The sequence below is a fragment of the Scomber japonicus genome, chromosome 17 (assembly GCF_027409825.1).
Source record: "Scomber japonicus isolate fScoJap1 chromosome 17, fScoJap1.pri, whole genome shotgun sequence".
In the NCBI taxonomy this organism is placed as follows: Eukaryota; Metazoa; Chordata; class Actinopteri; order Scombriformes; family Scombridae; genus Scomber; species Scomber japonicus.
Genome location: NC_070594.1, coordinates 21176440 through 21198073, shown reverse-complemented (window position 1 = coordinate 21198073; position 21634 = coordinate 21176440). Strand labels below are relative to the sequence as shown.

Below are 21634 nucleotides of genomic sequence, written 5' to 3'. Positions count from 1 at the left end.
ATACTTTTGTGTTTGGACTTTCCCCATTGTGATTTTTGTGTCTCAATCTAATGTGTGCAGTCATATATATATATATATACATATATGCAGTAACATCAGCATGTGTTGATCTCATCCATGTCATCTCTCTGTCACTGTTTTCATGGATGTAGCTATGTAGTAGTGACAGCAACATTCTTAATGTATTTATACATTCATATATATATATAAATACTGCAAATGTTTTCTATGTAGCAATGCACACACACACACACACACACACCACACACGTCTGTTCACATAGACACAGTGTGTGTAGACATATTTAGACATCAATATGCTTAACATACATGCACAAATCACATTAAATCTTTAAGATGCTCCCCACACAACAAAACGTGCACACACTCAAAAAAAAAAAGTCCAGTCAATAACATATTGTCCCCCCCCCCCCACACACACACACACAGAACACAGAAATGGCATCCCCGATAGTTACAAAAAAAACAGAAACACAAACATTCACTGGCACACACAAACTCTCACACGCTCTCTCACGATGAACAACACAGCAACTAGAGGCTTCAGACAGGAGGGGTTGCCTAGGAAACGGTGGGAAGGAACCCTAGTTATTTGTGTTGAGCATATTTTCATTTGGGCTGAAACAGAGAGGCATAAAAACCCCAGGAGAGGGAGAGAGGTGATTTGTCCTGACAGCTCCTTTACTCTCCCGAGGTGTAACACAGACACATACACAAACACATAATCGCACGAATGCACATGCATGAACACACACATACACACACACACATACACACACATGCAGAAAGAGAGAGATGCCAAAACCCTCCTCCCTTCCAAGCACATCAAGAGAAGTAAATCACTTGTGCTATCACAGGAATGTCAGCAGGAGTGTGTGTGTGTGTGTGTGTGTGTGTGTGTGTGTGTGTGTGTGTGTGCGTGTGTGGGTGCACAAGTCAGTGGATGCTCCGAGTAGCCCTACATGTGCAGTGTTTTATGAAAAAGTCCTCCTTAAATGATGCTTCCTGACTTCCTTGCCTCTTTTGTCAGAGCCAGACAGCTTCCCTCTGAGTTTCATGCCTCGTTTCCGTTCATGCTTGCTGCAGTATTTTGCTGTTGTCTTGCTTTAGCGTGTCTCTCGGCTTTCTCGGTTGCACACTATAAAAACTGAGCAGAGCTGATAGATTTGGTGAATGATATTTCCAGGGCGCAGGATTCACTCTTTGTAACCCAGCGTGTGAAGAGTTCCCGAGCCTCCGTGCGGGTAAAGCATCTGAATGATCTGAATAATGTTCTCGGAGTTTATGGGTATTTGTCTGAGAGAGGGTATCATGGCGTTTAAGTGGCTGGCGCGGAGGGGAAACATGATGCAGTAGTCTCCCAAAAATAGCACTCCTTGGGAAAAAAAAGAGAAAAGGGTTACATAAGGGGTGTCTGTGCAGCGCCTTCACCTTGAGCCTGGGGTTGTTGTTTTTGGGGTGTGATACTCAGTACGGCCACAGGAGGTCGCCGTGGCTCTCTGCTCGGTTGCAGCTGCAGCAGCATCAGCATCAGCAGCAGCAGCTCTGTCCTTGTCAGAGCTCCCTCTCCAGTGGGCTGTCCTGTGGAAAATCCTTTCAGGAGGAGATGTTCAAGGGCATTCTCTCTTTCCTCCTTTTCTCTGCTATATTCCTATGTCTCTCTCTCACTTTCTGGCTTCTTTTTTTTGTTTTATTTCTTTCACAGTTTTACTGTATCCTCCAAGTCCCTGCTGTGTTTCCTCCATCTGTGTACTCACAGGATTACCTTTTCTTAGATGACAAGTTGCTGTAGAAGTTTTTGCCAATTGTGAGGCCAGATGCTGAAGGACAAAGGATGTTTCAGTTAGACAAACGGCACACTCGTGAGCTTTTTGGGTACATATTTGGGATCTGTCTGTTTTTTAGGTAGAGATGTTTATTACTGCAACAGGAAATACTAGCAGAGAAAGACAGAGATGAGCTGATAATGTCATGAAGTGCACCTTGCTCCTGCTGATACACTTAGACATTCCACTTGTGGCAGCAGGATGGTTTATATAGAGAAGATAGACACCATCCCTGCACTGGTCAACCTGGGTGTAGCTTCTCTATTGCTGCTGGAGCATCATTAAGCAAGACACTAACTCCTGTCCTGACAACATCCACAGATCCTTAGTTGACCTCTGAAGGGGTAGAAGAAAAAAGCGGAATTCTTTGCAGGGCTCATATCAATGAAATCTAATACATTGACAAGTGTATCTCTGATCTAATGACTGTCTTCCTGCGTCAGGTTGGGAGGTATGATCGCGGCCTACAAGATAGTGCCAGATGAGATTGACGAAATCAAGGTATGCCGTTTTTTTACATACCTATACCAGATCATCTCTATCTAACCATCTAACTATGTGGTCCTGCCTGTAATTTCCTTAATTATAGCTAACTGTGTGCGTTTATGGATCAACAGGAGACTCTGGTGGATTGGTGTGATGAAAAGGAACTTAACCTCATTCTAACCACCGGAGGCACCGGCTTCGCCCCGAGAGACGTCACGCCAGAGGTGGGCTACGATGTTTTTCATTAGAATATGTCCAATCGTGGATCTATCTGACAATTTAAAAGGCACCTTTTGTGTGCTTGGTTTTTTTTCAGTTTTTTTTACACATTTGTTTCATTTGCTACTTTACAAAATCTGGCTAGATGCAGCTAAATGGTTAAATGTCCCCCAGTGGTATACATTATTTTTGACAATCACTTGGGGCAGACCTTTTTTCTGATGAAGGAGGTTGAGGCGTACATGTTTTGTTGAATACATCATGAACAACAATGTGTTAATAGACATTTTTATAATATATTTTGCTCCCGTATATGAAGAAGATTACCCAGTGCTTTTCTTAGCTTCAGTTTTGAATGAAAAGATGAAATAGTGACCAACATCAACACCTTATCCAGTGCTCATCGGTTTTTAAGATTTACTTTTCTGATGTCCCGGTCATGAAAATGCTCCTATGTCACATTTTAAGTTTGCAGTATCTCAGAAGTTTGCAAATTATAAAATTAATCTTTAAGAGTATTAAAATAGAGATAGAAGAATGTTACATAAGAATAGAGGAGAACAGCTTGAGGTAAAATCTGGACACTGTTATGGCTAAGTGATCATATTAAGGGAAATTATATTATGTCACTACAATAGAAGTATGATGACTTCACTTGTATAAGCTGCAGAGGGAAAGGCTGCTGAAAGACAGATCTCTCCTGTTGCTGCTTGTGCTTTTATTCAGAGAACCCCTTTTCTTTTTTTTTTGCTGACACGCATTTGCTTACACATGTGTGTAGCAGCACTGATTAACACAGAGTGTAATTAGCCCCACAGTCACATGGGAAATAAAGAGGCAGGAGTTAAATCCTTATTGACTCACTAAAGAAAAAATATGGGATCTTGTTGCAAGCAATTCAGAGATAATGGGTGGCAGGTGTCAGTATGGGTGTGTTGAGTGTTTCCATCACTGACTATTGATAGAAAAGTCCATACTGGTTTTTAAAAGTATACACAGAATATTAGATTTCCTGCTTTTCCTACTTACTTTATTGTTTTGACATATCTCCATAGTTTGCACTGATTAACTGTGCTAATTAATACAATTCTATTTGAATTATATTAGTTGAGTGTTTCCACAGTGACAACCTCTGGTTATTGGGGTTGCACACACAATTCTATGTGACATTTTTAACATGCCTTCGGTATTTGTACTATAATTAACCTAACTTTATTTATGATGACTCCTTGTTTGTGCAGCAAGTACTTGGAGAAACACTAGGGTACTATACATTAACATGAGCAGAGTCAAATGCTCATTTACACTGCAGGATTCATATAAACCATACACAAGTGCATAGGTACTTGCATTCATACACACAGTATACTGTACTGTGATGGCAAAACACTGCTGTGTATCCATGCAAGATTACACATTCAGTCCCTCTCTTGTTTTTTAAATCTCTTGTCTGCCTGTATTCACTTGCCATCATTAACCAAATAACTTTACTAATCTTTTTTGGATTTACACTGCTGTACTCCTCCTGTTACACATACTCAATCAACCCCACACACAGATACACACACACACACACACACACACACAGACACAGTTTGGCAGAGGCTGAGTAGTGGTTCTCAGTGGTATCATTGGTCCTCATCAATCATGGTAGACAGCAACAACCTTCTTGGAAGAAGGGAGACACGTACACACTGTAGTCACTGATAATACCTGCTATCTGATTCAACCCTGTGTGCCGGAGACAAAGATATCTCTCTGTGTCTCTGTGTGTTTGAAGGGTGTACGAGACACATACGACTGTATTCTGGTTCAGATTATAATGGGACACTTTAGTGCCAATACTCCAATCAAATAGCTCTTTGTGTCATCTACTTTTGTAATTGCATTAATTGGGAATATTAATGTTTCTTTAACCAATATGTCCTTACATTTTTAACTGTTTAAACAGTAGTACAGTACATATCTCTACTATTTTAAATTGGCATCCATGAATTAGTTTTACTGGATCTCTTTTAATGCTGCATGGAGACTGGTTGATAGACGTTTAAATGTTACACTGGTGTTATTGAACACCTTGTGACATATTTCACTCCTTTCCCACAAACATCTCCCTCTCCTCATGTCTCTTCCTCTTACCTTTTGCCTTAAGAGACATTTTATGGCAGTACTATTTTCTGAAAGTTTGCAGCACATACTTTATGTTGAGGTGTAGATGGGTTTGATGGACTGCAGTATACCAGTGGTGGAAAAGCTTTTTGTGTTTTTCTCTTATTTCTATACTTTGGATGTCAAATGGCTATGTTAAACACTGGAACTTGAGGTGAGCACATGTTAAATGCTCCCTACAAGTCAAAAATCAAGGCTTTAGCCTGCTTCATTTTGTTCACACATACCCAAAAATAGCCTCCGTCATTGTTCACATTGTCCACATGCACATTTCGGATGGGATTCAGGCGTGAACATATATAGATGTATTTGACAAGTTTCCATTTTGAGTGAAGTATGAGAAAAAGATGCAAAATCCTGAGTGTTCTCATCAGAAGGGGGACCATGAAGAAACAGGAGCTAAAATGGGCTTTTTTAGACAGAGGCATAAAGGGCCAGTATAAGAGCCAGTAGTAGCCAGTTTTTGAACTGTAAATTATATATACACACACACGGTTGTTTTCAGACACATTCCTCTTTTTATTTTCTATTTATACACATCAGTAATCACCTTTGACCAGGTGCAATGAGATTGATCAATACAATTTTGAGAATATATACACAAAAATAATATCTTAGTTTATATCATAGTTTGACATTAAAGTTCCATCTCATGTAAACCTATAGTAAGGGGTTGGAGGTTAATCTGCTAGTTTCCACCCAATAGATGCATCCTTGAATTAATTGCTCTCCTCAGGCAAGTAGATTGATTGTTGGTGAGGGAGGAGCCTATGGAGCAGGAAGCATGGAGGAAGTATAGGACGTGTCTGCTCCAGGACAAAATTGTCAACTTCAAACAATTTCTGACCTGAGACATGAAAAGCACACTCCTTTTCTTTTTACATGCATGCAGGATTTTTGTGGACAAAAAAAGCTAGAGGAGGCTTGTAATAGATATCATTTGGTCAGATTTCCACACGCACCCTCATAGTCTTAAAGTCCTTCTCCTGCCCTTGTGATAAATCCTCCCACTCTCATCATACACATGTAATTAAGACAAAATCTCACCCATTTGTTCCTGTAATTAGAAGATGTATGCTCAAATCATATATCTTGTACACTCCATCTGGGTGCATGTCACAAAGAACTGCTGAATCAAACAAACCCATCTCCTTTTCTCCCAATCAGTGACTTTACATGATGTATGATGAAGTATGAATCCAGCCTCACCCCTCCCTCTCTCTTCCTCCTTCCCTCTTCTTTCTCTCTCACCCCTCCTCAGTCCCTCCCACACTCTTCCCTCTTCTTTCTCTCTCACCCCTCCTCAGTCCCTCCCACACTCTTCCCTTTCTCCTCGTCTCTCTCTTCGCTCCCTCCATCGCTCTCTCTTCTCTCTCTCTCTCTCTCTCTCTCTCTCTCTCTCTCTCTCTCTCTCTCTCTCTCTCTCTCCCTATATCTCTCCTGAGTCCAAGCCCACGGTGCTCATCAGTGGCTCTTCTCCTTTGAAGTCTTTTCTCTCCCCTCTCCCTCCTTAATGGTGCGTTTGAAGTGTCACTCAACTCAAGGGCACCCAACACACACAGCTGGAGGAGAAGGCACTATCTTCTCCGCCATCTATCTGTCAGGAACGTGCCGCATCAACTGCAGACCCAAAAACGTATACACACTCAAACATATGTATTTTTTGCACACATCCATGCAAAGATAACGACATTTGCAAAGCAGCAACCTCTAGAAATCAAACGCCTCCCCGCTGATTTGAATGTAATATAATCCTACTTGACTGTCTAAATCAAGCAGGCACATATTGCGCACAAACTATGATGAACACCTGTTAAATCCCGAGCTGTAGGACTTATTCATCATTAAAATGTTAATTAGCCAGGCTGGCCATGAAAAAGACAATATTCCCATATTGATTTCAAAGATTAAATCAATCTCGATTGCTAATGGGGGGGATGTAGATTGGGAGGAGACAGGTCAGATAAGGATTTTCCAGCCTTCAAACAGTTGAGACATGGATTGTGTAAGAGGGATTGTAAATCAATATCTGAAGGGCAGTCCTGATGTTTTGATTCAAGTCATGCATTCAGGGGGTTGTTGGAGAAGTGTGGGCATTCATCAGCATTTCCTGATCATCTACATGGCATCTGGGATTTTATTTCACAAAGCACTTGACCAAATGTTGTTGTTGGGTTAGAGCTTTGGTTAAAAGCATGGATTTTTTCCTTTTGACAAGATGGCACCCGGTCAAATGGAAGTTAAAGTCAGTGTAAAGCAATAATATATGTGTTCTGACAGAAAAATGTGTAATTAATCACCCAGTCAAATTTGAATGATTAAAAAAATCACCAAGTATATAAAATTATGTTTCAAAATTGGGGAAAAATGTGCAGCATCCTCTGCTCTGAAATGCTGGGGGCATTTCCACTGAGTTAACAACACTGATACTAAACTCCTGTTTAAAAATACACAATTTAAAATAGGCCTTTTTTTAAGTAATGTACATATTTTGTGATAAATGTTGACTTGTTTCAGTAAAAATGTTGCTTAAATGATTAGTTAACAAGTGAACCTTCGCCAATCACTGTTGGGTTAAATTGTCTTTTCTTTTCAATGGAGTTCGGTGCATTTAACATTACTCACTTCTCTGCCGGGAAGTCCTTGGCAGCTTCATTGCGGCCTTCACCCTCGGGGCAATTGCCTTGTCGGCCATGTAGTAACCCCTCTATATCATCGAGCCTCCATTTCAGCCTGCCCAAAAAATCCTGAACACAGAAATGGTGAAAAACTGTTCAATGCTCTAAATCCACAATTGAGTAGGGGAGAACGGGGTTGGTTGTCACACGGGTTGGTTGTCACATTCATCAGATCCCGGGCCCTAGAGGGCGCTGTTAAAAAAGTTTTGGTACTGAATGTTTCAGAATTTAGGTGAGATGTTACTTCAGAGGTCATTTTTGGAGTAAACTGCTTGACATTGAGTTGAGAGGACGTTTAGTGTTTTTCATGTGAAAATGTAAATATCCAACTCTTCAGTGTTTTTCTTCTGGGCTTTTACACAATGAGTTTATAATAAAGCAATCATTACCAAAAAAAAGTATGAAGAGAGAGCGATAGTTAGGTAGGTTTTTTTTCTTAGCTACGCCAAAACATGTGGTTGGTAGTTTTGCTGGTAGCAAAAAATCCCAGTTGGGGATATTTGTCACATTCTCTTCGGGGTTGGTTGTCACATGTTGGTATATGCATATATGGTGTTATGTAATGTAATTAAGAATATATATAAGGACAAAAAAGGCACTTAATGGAATGATTTTTCCTGTTTATATTCTCTTGGTGCAGGGGATGTGTTAGGTTGTTGTATTTCAATTAAACTAAACATTTTAAATATTTATACTGTATACATTTTTTATTTTTCCCCATTAAAATAACACAGGGACAACCAACCCCATAGTGTGTGATAACAAGTGCACAAGACATATTGACGGCCCACTCTATTCCTACCTGACACTTTAGGCTTTCATTACAAATTAAAAGGGAATTTATTCAGTTTATGGTTTATGAGGAATTCAAAGGAAAGTAAAAAGTGTGACTACCAACCCCGTTCTCCCCTACTACGTAGTTCACAATATTTTCACTTTTTCAACAACTATTTTGTAACATGTTTAAAAGAAATCTCTGATTTTCCTTCACACAGACTTTATGGTGAAAGTGAACGTGGAGAAATCCATCAGTTTCCATGTACTAAAAAAGTCCATGAAATGAATTATTTTAACTAATAGCCTTAAGTCTTTTTTTCCTCCATGCAACTTTAAATGTATTTGTTCTGCATGCTCAGGCACAGTGATACAACATTCAAAACACTTTTACTTTTGTTCCTTTATGTAAAATTTGTGTTACTCACTTTGCGATGCTGATGTTTACAATGTAACTGTCAAATGTATGTTTTAACAACTTTACTTCATTTTCAGCTGCTACTGTAAATTGCTGTCATTTCATTACATGTGGTATAATGAAAGGACTCCAAAACACATGCATATGGCATTCTGCTTGAGAAATATCTTTTTGGAAAACAGCTGGAGTGTTAAGGCAACATAGGGCAGATTCCAGTCCTTGTATCTTTACTCATGATGGATTTTTGTGTCCATTTGTCAGGCTAGATTTTAAACTGCTGTCCATGTTTACATTCATCTTTTTGTTTGAATTCCTTTTGAATTTGATTACACTCTCACCTATAATGGAAGAGGAAACAGCACCAACATTTTGAGTTCAAATGGCATGACTCTCACCTTCCCGTACTAACTGAACTCAAAGCGTAAACGCTCCAACAGTTGATTAAACCACTCCAAAGATACTTAAGGTGAACACACGGTTAGTTACACTATGATCACACTAATGCCCCCCCCCCAACCCTCCCGCCCCACTCCTCTCTCCCTCTCCTTCTCCTCTCTCCTCTCCAGGCCACTAAGGAGGTGATAGAGCGTGAGGCTCCAGGGATGTCTCTGGCAATGCTGATGGGATCCCTCAACGTCACACCGTTAGGCATGCTTTCCAGGTCAGAAACACACACTCAGGCTTACACTGACTTGTCACACTCTTTCTGCACCTTCTGCCTTTGTATTCATTCAAATCTGCCTTATCTGTTTGTGTGTCACAGACCTGTGTGTGGTATCCGAGGGAAGACACTCATCATTAACTTACCAGGAAGCAAGAAAGGCTCCCAGGTACAGTAGGATGTTTTTAAGAGCTGCTAACAAGTGTATTGCACCACATCAGCTTCCCTCTGTGGATGGTGGGGATACAATGGGTTTAATTTAGTTGCTGCAATGCAAACGTACAGTGGTTCACAGTTTTTCATATCTGTCTTAAAACAGCAGGCAGGTGCCCAAATGAACATTGAAAAAGATTTAGTTCACTGTAATCACACTTCCTGTTCATACTGACCATGAGAAGATCCCCTTCAAATGCTTTTAGAATGTAAATGATGGGGGGACACAATCCACAGTCCTCATTTAAGTTTATTTGAAGATAATATTAGGCTTCAGGTTCCTGACTTAGTCAAATAAAGTGGATATCTTCCACAGTTACAGTCTTTATAATAAAAATTCCTGAAGGAATCCGGCACTAAAAAGACAGTAACCTTGAAAGATATTGACTTGACTTAGCACATTTGGACGGCCGGAGGCTAATATTATCTTCAAATAAACTTTTAAATACATTTTTGCACAGAGGAAGGGCTGTATATTTTGTCCTCGTCACTGGCATAGTGAGTGCATTATAAGGAGATCTTCCAACGGTCAGTATGAACTGGAGGAATGATTACAGCAAGAAAAATCAGTGTTCATTTGGACAGACTTGAAACATTGTGAACTGGTCCTTTATGTGGAGACTGATTCAACTGACTAGTGAGATTATGTGAAGTGAAGGATATTTTTTATGTCAATTTCAGATCCCGAAAAATTCAATTTTAATAACAATATTTTACCTACACTACATTTCTCTATACAAGCAAAAATACTGTAAGGCACATGGTAACCTGTGACCCTCTCTTGGATGCTGCAACTACGGATTAGCTTGCTATTAGCTTAGCATTGTACTAATAACATGACTTCTAAAGGTCATCCTTACTTTTCACTCTTCCCCGAACATCCAGCGAGACCTATATGTCTACATGAAGTCCTTACCTGTTATGTGTAGTATGTGTGTGGATTTGAAGGTGTAGCCTTTGTGTGTGTCCCTGTGTGAATTCATTTAATTGATTAATTGACATAGCTGTATGTACAAAGGCATAGCTGCACAGTACATCTGCAGGCTCGTGTTTTCATGTATACCTTTGTTCATGTGTATGTTAGCATGTGTTTGCATGTTAATGTAAACCTGTATGTAAATATATGTGTGTGTGTGTGTGCGCTTGTGTGCGTGTGCATGTGTCCACCCACTACTGTCTCTTTCTCCCCCTCCATCTGTCTCCCTCTCTGCCGTGCTGACCTGCACATCTGTCTCTGTCTCGTTGCGCGCCCGCTTCTCCTGATCGATTTTAGTATTTCTTTTAATCAATTACACCACCTCTCCCCCATCTGCTGCCTTATTAGTGTCTCCCTCATCAACCCCCAGTTAAAGTTAACGGCACAAGCAGCCCATTGCAAGCTTTTATTATAATGATCTCCTGTCATAAAGATAACGGGGAAGTCCAGCTGAGCCAGCCAGACACTGCCCCTTATGTCAGAGTGTCTGCTGTGCATCTTTTAGCCACTCATTTAGTCTCTTTGGCCTCATACACACTGCAGATAAATACTGATGAATTCAATCACGTCATTGTATTAATTGTATCATGGATATATAATGAAAACGGATGAAAACTGATCTAACAATGTCATGATTTTGTTTTAGGGTTTTGTAAATGATTTTATGGATACATATTAGGAGGAAACACTGAATCCTTGTACGTTTAGACTTTCTTTTGTCATACTCAATAAGCAACAAGCACAATTTTTGACTGGTGAATTTTTTAAGTGCTCAAAAATACATTTAAAAAACATGCCTATTGTTTCCACCTTTAACTTAAGATACAAGGTAATGAGAGAGTAAGTGTGTTTGAATGATATTCAGCCTGTTGGTCAGCTGATGGCATTTGGTGACTTCATCACTACGCATTTCAACTTTTGTGACTGCAGCTTCCTCCTGCAGTGATGTGAAGACATTTATACCTACTGTGATAACAAATATGCACACTGCAATGACTTTTCTTGTCTCTGATTGCAATTTCACCCTGTTGATTCTTGGTGAAGTCTAATCTTTTATCATATTTCCTTTGCTGAATACATACATTTAGCCTGTCTAACCCCTGTACAGGGATGCTTGAATTAATGTTACTGTGGCATGGACAATGTACTTTACCCTCATTTAAAGACAAACAGTAAATGCACAGTACAGTGGAGTGTATCACTGCCCACCATATCTCATCTCTACTCACTCAAAATTGCAGTCCTTTATTTTAAAGACATGTTTCTAATGGCACAGTGATAATGTTCGACAGTGGTTCCCAATACCTAACCACAAAACCTTTGCTACCAGGGAAGAAATATGAAAAAAAGCATAATAACAATTATATATATTTTATTGTATAGTGTACTTTACAAGTAGTATGGTATATGACTTTATATATTTGTGCAGTGAACACTTTGAACTTGGTGAACTCGTCTATGCAGCATCTTTCCTCATCACTCCCCTGTCACGCTCACAGACACAGGATACAGATTTTTGTACTAAAGTTATCACTGCTCCAGGTCGAAGGTTTCCAACCTTGTAACCTCAAAACAAATGAATGTGTTTTCTCATTCCATACCTCTACCAGCTGCAACTTTTGCTTGCCTTGTTTTATATCAATCATTTTTAGTGCTAGAAGGGTATTCAGTAAACCGTAAGAACAAGTGCAGAAGATTAGATTCAAGTCTGAAAAAGAAATCTGAATTTTGTGTAGCAGAGACATGTTTTTTCCTGTAATCAACTTGCAACCCTTTAGATGAATTTTGTGATGACTGCTAGGTTAGGGAACCACTGCTCTCCTATTGCTGCTTTTTTTCCAGTTGTGAACATACATATACCCAGCCTGGAGGACAACAATGTCAATATTTTTTAAAAATCCACTTAGCTTAAAAGTTTTGGATATAAGACTTCATTTCTGTTATTGTCCGTCTTACTGTCTATTTGTTTTTATCTCTTTTCTCTTCTTTTCTTCTTCACTCTTTCTGTCTCAGTCTTTCTTGTAGTCTCTTTTAGCTCTCTCACTGAACCTCTGTCTCTCTACCACTATCTCTCTGAATCTTTCGAGATCTCATCCTCTCTGTATTTCTCTCTCTCTCTCTCTCTCTCTCTCTCTCTCGCCATCCCCTCACGACCACCGCCGCCCCTTCAGAGCAGCAATGCCTTCCCCTCCTCTTCCATCCCTGTCTCCCGCTTGTGTTTCTCATCCGCTGGCAGTATATCCAGGGATTCTGCTTTTTAGTGTTCTTGACAGTTACTCTCCTCCAGGACAAAACAGAGGAGAAGAACAAGGGGGTGAAAAGAACCACCTAAAAATTTGCCCAGCACACAATGAAAGAACAAAACGGGAAAAGGGGGAATGTCACAAGGCTCTTGACACTCCTCTTTATTTCTTCTTTTTTTGACAAATCTCTCTCCAATTCACCCCAACCCACCTGGACCTCCTTTCCATGTCTTCCAAAAATGCTCAGATGGTGGCTTCAAACACACCAGAAGGAGGTGTAAACAGTCTACTGTTTGGTGAGGGGTTTGAGAGGAGTATGTGTGAGAGTGGGTGGGGGTAACGGGTGAATGATTGGGGGGCTTGTGGTCCAGTACTCAGATTAACCCATACCTCCTGTTTCATCACACCAATCCGATCAGTCCGTGTCCTTTTTTTTCATACGCAGTGATGGAGGATGCTATTTCAGGCATGTGTGCATCCTAGTGTGTGTGTGTGTGTGTATGTGTGTGTACGTGTGTGTGGATCCACTGCATTTAAATTAAATCAAGGTTAATATCGTCACAATCTAATCCAGATTGTAAAATGAGACGTACAGTGGGAGAGGTTGCTCTGAAAGCCCCGCTTGCAGCCAGCGTAGATGCTCTAAAGCGTGTGGCCGATTAATAATGTATCCTTTCAATGCTTAAAATACACAGGAAGATAAATAATTTCACAGATTAGCTCTTGTCTCAGGAGTAAGGAGAATGGAGCATTTAGCATAGCAGAGGAGCCCACAGGCACACTGACACACAGAGAGGAAAACGGAGATGGAAGGAGGAAGGAAGGAACACAAGCTAGTACAAATGTGGCCAGAGGGAGGCGCTGTGATCTGTTGAGGTAGAGGAGGAAATCTCTGCTGTTCTCTTCCACCACTTAGAGTGTTTTTTATTTTTAATTTTACTGCTGCAACCAGGGTCACGTACGGCCGTTGTTGCATTGAATCACGCACATGACTCTATTGACAGCAGATGACAGTATTCCTGGTGGCTGTGCTGTCAAGAGTCAGGCCTTCATCTAAAACCAGCTTATATTAGAGACCGACATTTATTCCTAATGTTATCTGCGTAGTTGAATAATATTAAGGATGTTTCTGTGTTTTATGATCAGATTCCATTTTATTTTGATGTAAATTCTGTTTCCTCTTAATGTAATCACATATTTTCCTCCAAATGTAGGATAATATACATTTCCACTGCAGTCATCACCATTCTGTTGAAGTTTTCTTTTGAAAAGAAATACACTTTTTACAGTTCTACTCTACTTTTCTACGTTTTTGTTCAGTGGGGAATGAAATAAGTCCCTCATTTAAAGGACAAAATGTGTCTTCGTAGCTCGCCTCCAGAGCAAAGAGCTTTTTTCTTCCTCTTGATAACAGACTGTGAGACATCTGTCACTGATGCTCTTTCCTTACTTCCTCCCCTTTCTCTCTTCCAGGAATGCTTCCAGTTCATCCTGCCAGCGCTGCCGCACGCCATCGACCTCCTCCGGGACGCAGTGGTGAAGGTAAAGGAGGCGGCAGACGAGCTGGAGGACCTGCCGTCGCCACCTCCGCCCCTTTCGCCGCCTCCCAACAGTTCGCCACGCCGCCAGACGGAGGACAAGGGCGTGCAGTGCGAGGAGGAGGATGAAGAGAAGAAGGACAGCGGCGTGGCATCCACCGAGGACAGCTCCTCCTCCCACATCACCGCTGCATCCATCGCCGCCAAGGTACCAGGACAGAGATGAGGAGAGGGGAAGGGTCTTCTTAGATCAGTTTTCATCCATTTCAAGCCGTTTGTCATGTTTACATGTTCACACATTACATTTATGCAAGTTTGTGTAAGGTGCTATGTGTAGCATTTTAACATCAATGAGCCATTATCAAATCATTTACAGAGATTAAGATTTGCAGCATATATAATATACACCTCCATACTGAGATGTACTGTACTGTATACTGCGAGAAAGCCGGACTGCTTTACTACTCCAAACTGGAAGTAGGTGCTGTCATAATGTATAAAGACAATGCAGTGAATGTCAGTGAAGTGAGGACAAAAAGACAACAAAAGAAAAACAGAGAAAAGATAAGTAGCTACAGGAAGTACTGTAGATTGGATGTCTGATCATAACAAAATGAAATTAGCTAATGTATAAACATATGAAGCATAGTTTTGTTAGATATGTCACCAGTCTTTAAAGCAATTATGATTCAAAGCACACCAGCTGAATTGCTACGGATCCAGGCAGCCAGGAGACTACGTAATTATTTTGATCATAACATATGAGGGCTTAAAGAATGCTACAGGTAACACATTTTAAATGATAGATTTAATGTTGTTCAACCCGTACCTTAATAAAAAAATTATAAATGTGGATGAAAACTACTCTGGGAAGTCATGTACACCTTCAAAATCTATGATAAATCTCCTGTCTAAAAGCAGGAAGTGCATAGTCAAACATTCTATTACTTCTAATGTCTCAATTCAGAGACATCGTCATCATCATCATCATCATCATCACCATCATTTCGATTTGAAAAAGAGTGAATCTATCCTTTAACATAACCCTCTCATGTATGTGTATCACACGTGTGACTCTGCATACATTTGTGTGTTGTGTGTGTGTGTGTGTATGTGTGTGCAGTCACTTGTAACATCAAGTATCTCTCCATACCCATCATCCTATCCTGCCCTGTCTGCAGCCTGGACCCTGCTTTATGGCTCTGTTGTCAGGGTAACATCCCACCTCATTGTCCACACAGATGGATGTTGGTAAGACTCCGCCACCCCGATATCTCAACATTATTTGTCGCCGTCATGTCATATTTTAGAAGTCATCTGCTGTTCATCTGCATCAACCCTGTGAGTGTTTTAGTTGACATACAACAACATATCTGAGATGTTGGAATATTTGTCCTCTGGGCTGGTTGTTGTGTGTGTGTGTGTGTGTGTGTCTAGGTTTGTAGTGATACTGTATGTAAGTGTCTTCCAGGATTATCATTATCAGTATGTGTGTGTGTGTGCCTGCATATGTTGTGTATGGCGCTTATATGCGTGTGTCTGCGCACGCTTGTGTGTGTGTGTGCGCGTGTGTGTGTGATCTCAGATCCCAGACTCCATTATCTCGCGGGGTGTGCAGGTGTTGCCCAGGGATACAGCCTCTCTCAGCACCACTCCCTCGGAGTCGCCCCGCGCCCAGGCCACATCCCGCCTCTCCACCGCTTCCTGTCCCACACCTAAAGTAAGTAAACACATATACACACACACACGCACACATGCACACAAACACAGATTCATCACTGTTGTACTTATATCCTTGTGAAAGGACTATTTGTTGGCATTATTAACACCTAGCGCTTACTTTAAACTGTTATCCTTTTCTTGATCTTTCAATAGTATCACATGATCTTCATTAGTCGTTAGAACTGGCTCAGAGTTTGCTCAGTTCAGCCTGATTCACAACTCCTCTTCCATGTTGACTTAAAAGTTAGGCATTAAAATTTACTCTTGACCTAGGAAAAATTGCATGCTGTAAGAGTCCCAACTCAAGGTCCTCATACTAGCCTTCTCCAGAGCTTTTAACTGTATCACACAGTCTTCATCAGAATAGATGAAAGAGTGGAAGAACTTAACTTTTAAGCCAACAGAGATGAGAAGTCTTTTAAGTGCAAAAGGAAAGATGAAACTGAGCAATCTTCATCTCGGATACATTTTCAGAACACTATATCCCTACATGCTCACAGACACAGACACACACCCACACACACACACATACACACACACTGTCCTGACCGGTTCGCTCTCTCAGTGTCTTAACTTGGCAAAGTGTGTGTTTTGTGTTCGTTTGTGTGTAAAATTTGTTTTAATGTTTAAAACCGCTGTTGCTGGTGTGCGTGTGTGTGTGTGTGTGTTTATGGAGACAGCAGGTTGTGTTTCTTACGCTTGGATGGGTGTGCTTACAGTGTTATTCCCCAGGTTTAATCCAGCACATTGCGAAGTTTCCGACATACACCCACAGCGAGCTCTGTGTGTCCTCACTCCAATGGGATACTTCAACATTTTACAGAACTGTGTCCCTCTTTTACCCAAAATTGCCTTGTCTCTTAGTGCTGTTTGGATTGCAAACTTGTTTTTTGTTTAATTGAATCACATAATTAAATTCTCAATGCAAAAAACCCAAACCAAACTGTAATATGAAATGTCCAAGTATCCTCCTGTTTTAACTGTTTTTCCTGCAGGTTTTTAAAATGCCAAATAGCATCAACACTCTCTCTCTCTCTCTCTCTCTCTCTCTCTCTCTCTCTCTCTCTCTCTCTCTCTCTCTCTCTCTCTCTCTCTCTGTCTCCCTTTCTCTCTCTGTCTCTCTCTTGCTCTCTTTCACCTCATCTGTCAGTGTCGCGTCTCCATGTGTCTTCCGGACAGCAGGCAGGTGCCATGGGAATAGATGAGTGGGTTGCCATGGGAACAGAGGGATGGGATGTTGGTGGAGGGTTGGGTGCATAGGCGGGTCATGCGACAGAGGAGGCAGCCAAACGAGCTCTCTCTCTCTCTCTCTCTCTCTGTCTCTCCCTCTCCCTCTCTCTCTCTCTCTCTCTCTCTCTCTCTCTCTCTCTCTCTCTCTCTCTCTCTCTCTCTCTCTCTCTCTCTCTCTCTCTCTCTCTCTCTCTCTCAAGCAGCCAGCATCAATAGGTCTTTCTCTCTCTCCCTGCTCAGGAGTGTTTGGGTGGTTGTAAAGTGGTGAGAGGTCAGCACCAGAGAGTTGGTGAAACCTGGCAACAAATGTTAAAAAAGTCTGCTAGCAATGTTTTATTTAAATATATCATTTGACTACATGTGGAAGTATTCAGTACAGATCTAGAGAAGAAGAGAAGATCAATCCTATAAATAAAAGACATAACAGCATGAGAATCTTCTGTACCAGCCCCCTTTTTATGTGATCCTGCACACCTTGTTCCACAAGATTTGTCTCTTTCTTAACTGATGCTGTTTTTTCTTTAGTATTCTAGAAAAATTTACATACTGCAGCATTTTTCAAAATATCAATATTATTTCTCTTCGAGATCTTGATAGAACTGGTGCTGATATTTCACTTTCACTTTTGCTTGAATGAAACCAGATGTGTTGAAATATGATGTTTTTTGACTCTTTACACATGATCAGTGACACAATCCATTTGTGTGTTGCTTCCCCATAAAGAGAGCAATAACTGGAAACCTCCCCGCAGCACTTTGGGTTTAGCGTGCTGCTCAGATTTTACACAAAGTTCACTCATTCCATTTATGACCTTGTTTGACGTTGACCTTTTAATGTACAGCCAATTAGATGACAGCTGTATGGGACATGCCTTGAAAGTGACGCGTGATAGACAGACAGGATAAAAAGAAAGTCCTCAAAGCCCTCTCAAATCTAAACCCTTCTTAAAGTTCAGGTTCCTCCACATCCCAACAATGTCCTTCGCCTTCTTTTGTGCTCTGTAGACATTCATGATTAATAAATGGTGTTTGCTAGTGTATTTTGCTTGCTGCTACACTACCTGTCCCAAATAGTTTATGTAAACATTTGCTACAATTTGCCTCTGCTCCGAGCTCTGTGCCCCACCTTGCAGTGAACGCAGCTCATCATGGTTAGAAAGCCTTAGACTTAACTGAGGTTTTTTTGACCTCAGCTGAGCTACAGAGTGTGGAGCTGTAAATAATTGGACAGTAGGGAGCTTTAATGCTGTTGCTGTTGTCCCAGTGCTGCTGCTGGCTCTACTGATGCAGTGAGGTAGTCCTCTCCAATCACCCCCTCCACACACACACACACGCACACACACTTCATTAGTCCAACATACAAATACACATACACCTGTCCCTCCACTGGAGCCTTCCTTTGTCAGTGACCCAGTTTAAGCATCACCAGCCTGTCACGATCACATGCCAACCACATTAGTCAGTGTTTGTGTATGACGTGTGTGTCTGGACATGTGTGTCTTTGTGCGTGGCAGATAACAGACAGTTAATGGCTTTTCTAGGTATAGCTCTTAGATTGTGTAGATTGTGACACAGGCTGTTTCCCAGCGACAAGCTGCCATATGTTCTTTGAAATTCCCACGTTGCAAGCGGCTGCCGACAGTATGTACACATTGTCCCCGGAGCCAGAGCCAGAATGGTTCTGTTCACTGATGCATTTCATGTGCCACTGTCTGCTGTGTTAGTTTGTTAGCCGGGTCTTGTTGGCAGCGCTTCGTGGTGGCTTTCAGAGGAGAAGGTATGGAGTAGGTCTTAATCTTGTCACCGCCAGAGCTGCTGCTGCTGCTGCTGCTGCTGCTGCAGCTCCCGTATAAGCAGGCCCAACACCACGGCTCACAGAGCAAAGCATAAGCAGAGAAACGTTCATCTGCCAAATAGAAACATGCATAAATACACACACAGGTTGTGTATCAGCACTTTCAGCTCAAGAAACATTTATCAAGTTATGGGACCGTGTGTGTGTGTGTGTGTGTTTGTGTGTGTGTGTGTGTGTGTGTGTTTTCAGATGGATAGCATGCATTGAATCAAAAGTGACAGAGCAATTACATGTGCAAGAAGTCTGTTTATACATTTGCTTATGTATTTTGTACAAAAGCCAAAGCAGAAATATTGTGTTTGTACATGCATGTGTCAAAGAAGCTCAGCAGTGTGTTTTGCTGTTACTGTAAGCATAAAGCCTGAGTGTGTGCCTCCAGACCAAAGAGCGTACACACAAAACGGATGTCCAAACCTGTCTGTCTGCAAAGCAACAACTAGGAATACACACACACACACACACACACACACACACACACACACACACACACACACACACAGGCATATAGTAAATTTGGACAAACAAAACCATCCTTAAGGGAGAAAGAAAGTGTCCGTCTCACTCTGATGTGCACCACACACACAGCTCACAACCCACTAAATGCAAGCACATACAAAAGGATTACAAACTGAGCATCTCTACAACCATTCATGTAACCCAATTTTCTTTCTCACAGTCACATTGTCTTTTACGTGTGCACGTACACACACACACGTACACACACACACACGTACACAAATACAAAATACAGGGAGGCTAGTTGTACCCTTCCACTCTTGTGAGCATTTAGTACAGTTATGTAATGGTGAGTTTGGATTAATGAAGCATATGGGAGATGGGGCTTTGACTCAGAGGATGGTTGTGTGTGTGTGTGTGTGTGTGTGTGTGTGTGTGTGTGTGTGTGTGTTAGGATTGTGTGTCTTGTTCATATTCTCTTTTGGTTAGAATTTTTTAATGTTTCCTGGTACGCTTGGACATAACCACAAAAACATAACTTTCTGTTTTCCCAGCAAAAATAGTATTCAGATATAAAATGTATGACTTTCTCATTCATTTTCTAGCATGCGTTGTTGATTTATAATGTAAATGAATATTACAGGATCAGCAAACAAGTTTAAAGAGTCATTACTGGTGGCACTTTATATGAGCAATTACACCCAGGTTGTCAGATATTCAAATGTAACTGTTACATTTGATCATTCAAAATAATTTATCAACAAGGCCTGAGTTAAATTGTCACTCTTTCAGAATGCCACATGCTAAACGTTTCTTGACTGTAACTAATCTTCTGCTTTTACAGACTTTAATGTATTGATAAGTCATTCAGGTTTTGTCACTGACCATAAATCCTGCAAGTCGGTTTTTAGATGAAGAATATTTAGGTGACTCTTACATTATTGCATGAGTTTTTACAGATGTTATGGTATTATTTTCTTGATAAAGGCTCCAACAAATCCTGCTGTTTATGATAAAAGCTAAAACAGTCATTTATTTGGGGTGAAAATGTATCACCAAGTGAAAATACATTTTGGGTTATTAGTATTATTTTCAGACAATTAGTCAATAGAGCATGCAAATAAAGTTTTACCTTATTTTTAATTTAATTTAAGACCCGAAATAATAAGGCTTTTTAAGTCCGTCTGCTAATGTTTAATCAGTGAGAGCTTACACACCTTGATGCATTTGGGAGTGAATACATTATTTATGCTCTGTTTATTGTAAAGTGTTCCAAACTTCCCATCAACTTAACTGATATCGACATTTATTTTGATTAAATTATTCAATGCTCTCACTCTCTCATGGTACCTTTGCACTACTCCTTCGGGTGCCGGCTGTACACCTAGAGGACACAGGCTCACTTTGCACAGGTCCTATAGCAGGTTTTTGATTAATGGCTTTATGTATGGCTTTGGAGTTAAGGCCAAGGCTTATGGAAATCAGCTCATCTTTCTCCACTGGAATGTGAAAAAGGAGTCACTATACAGTGGTGCAATTCAGCCCACGCCATGTCCATGACCTTCACTGTGGACATATTGCCATTCTGGTCACAGCCGCAAGCCAAAACAAGAGCATTTTAAGATGCACACAGGCACAAGCAGGCAAGCTCATGCATAAATATTTACATGTGTATACCAAACCTGTAATATGTACTGCTGGCAAATAAATAAGACCTTTTTTAAACCTGCTTTCAGTATGAGGTGGGCTGTTTTCTACATAAAAAAGTGTTGTTTACTTGTAAATTTAGACTTCTATTGTAGTAAATTTAGCATGCTGTCTTATCTGACACCATCTGAATTAGGACTGTACCTAGGGATTATTTTCATTGTCAATTAATCTAAATGACAAATGACTGTTTGAGTCCATAAAATACAAAAATATGTGAAATACACATATTCCCAGAGCCTGAGAGGATGTCTTCAAATTGCTTTTTTTAATCAAACCAACAGTCCAAAACATTAAGCATATAAAACAAAAGAAAAACAGATTTTTTTAATTTATTTATATTCACTTTGTAGACACTGCCATGAGCTTATGCCATTTTGTTCAACTAATACAGTTGATTATCAAAATAGTTGCCATTTAATCACTTCATCAACTAATAATGTT

General features: G+C 40.6%; 1 protein-coding gene across 3 annotated transcripts in view; it reads left to right on the top strand.

Moving 5' to 3' along the window:
- gphnb (gephyrin b) overlaps window positions 1–21634 on the top strand; it is a 92816-nt gene that overhangs the window by 37925 nt on the left and 33257 nt on the right. The window contains exons 3-8 of one of the 3 annotated variants that reach the window (XM_053336440.1): window positions 2290–2347; window positions 2464–2556; window positions 9157–9251; window positions 9354–9420; window positions 14157–14429; window positions 15807–15941. In XM_053336440.1, coding sequence (XP_053192415.1) covers window positions 2290–2347; window positions 2464–2556; window positions 9157–9251; window positions 9354–9420; window positions 14157–14429; window positions 15807–15941 — 721 coding nt within the window. Of the gene's footprint in view, window positions 1–2289; window positions 2348–2463; window positions 2557–9156; window positions 9252–9353; window positions 9421–14156; window positions 14430–15806; window positions 15946–21634 lie in introns of all 3 variants that reach the window. The other 2 variants (XM_053336438.1, XM_053336439.1) reach the window with 2 other exon arrangements.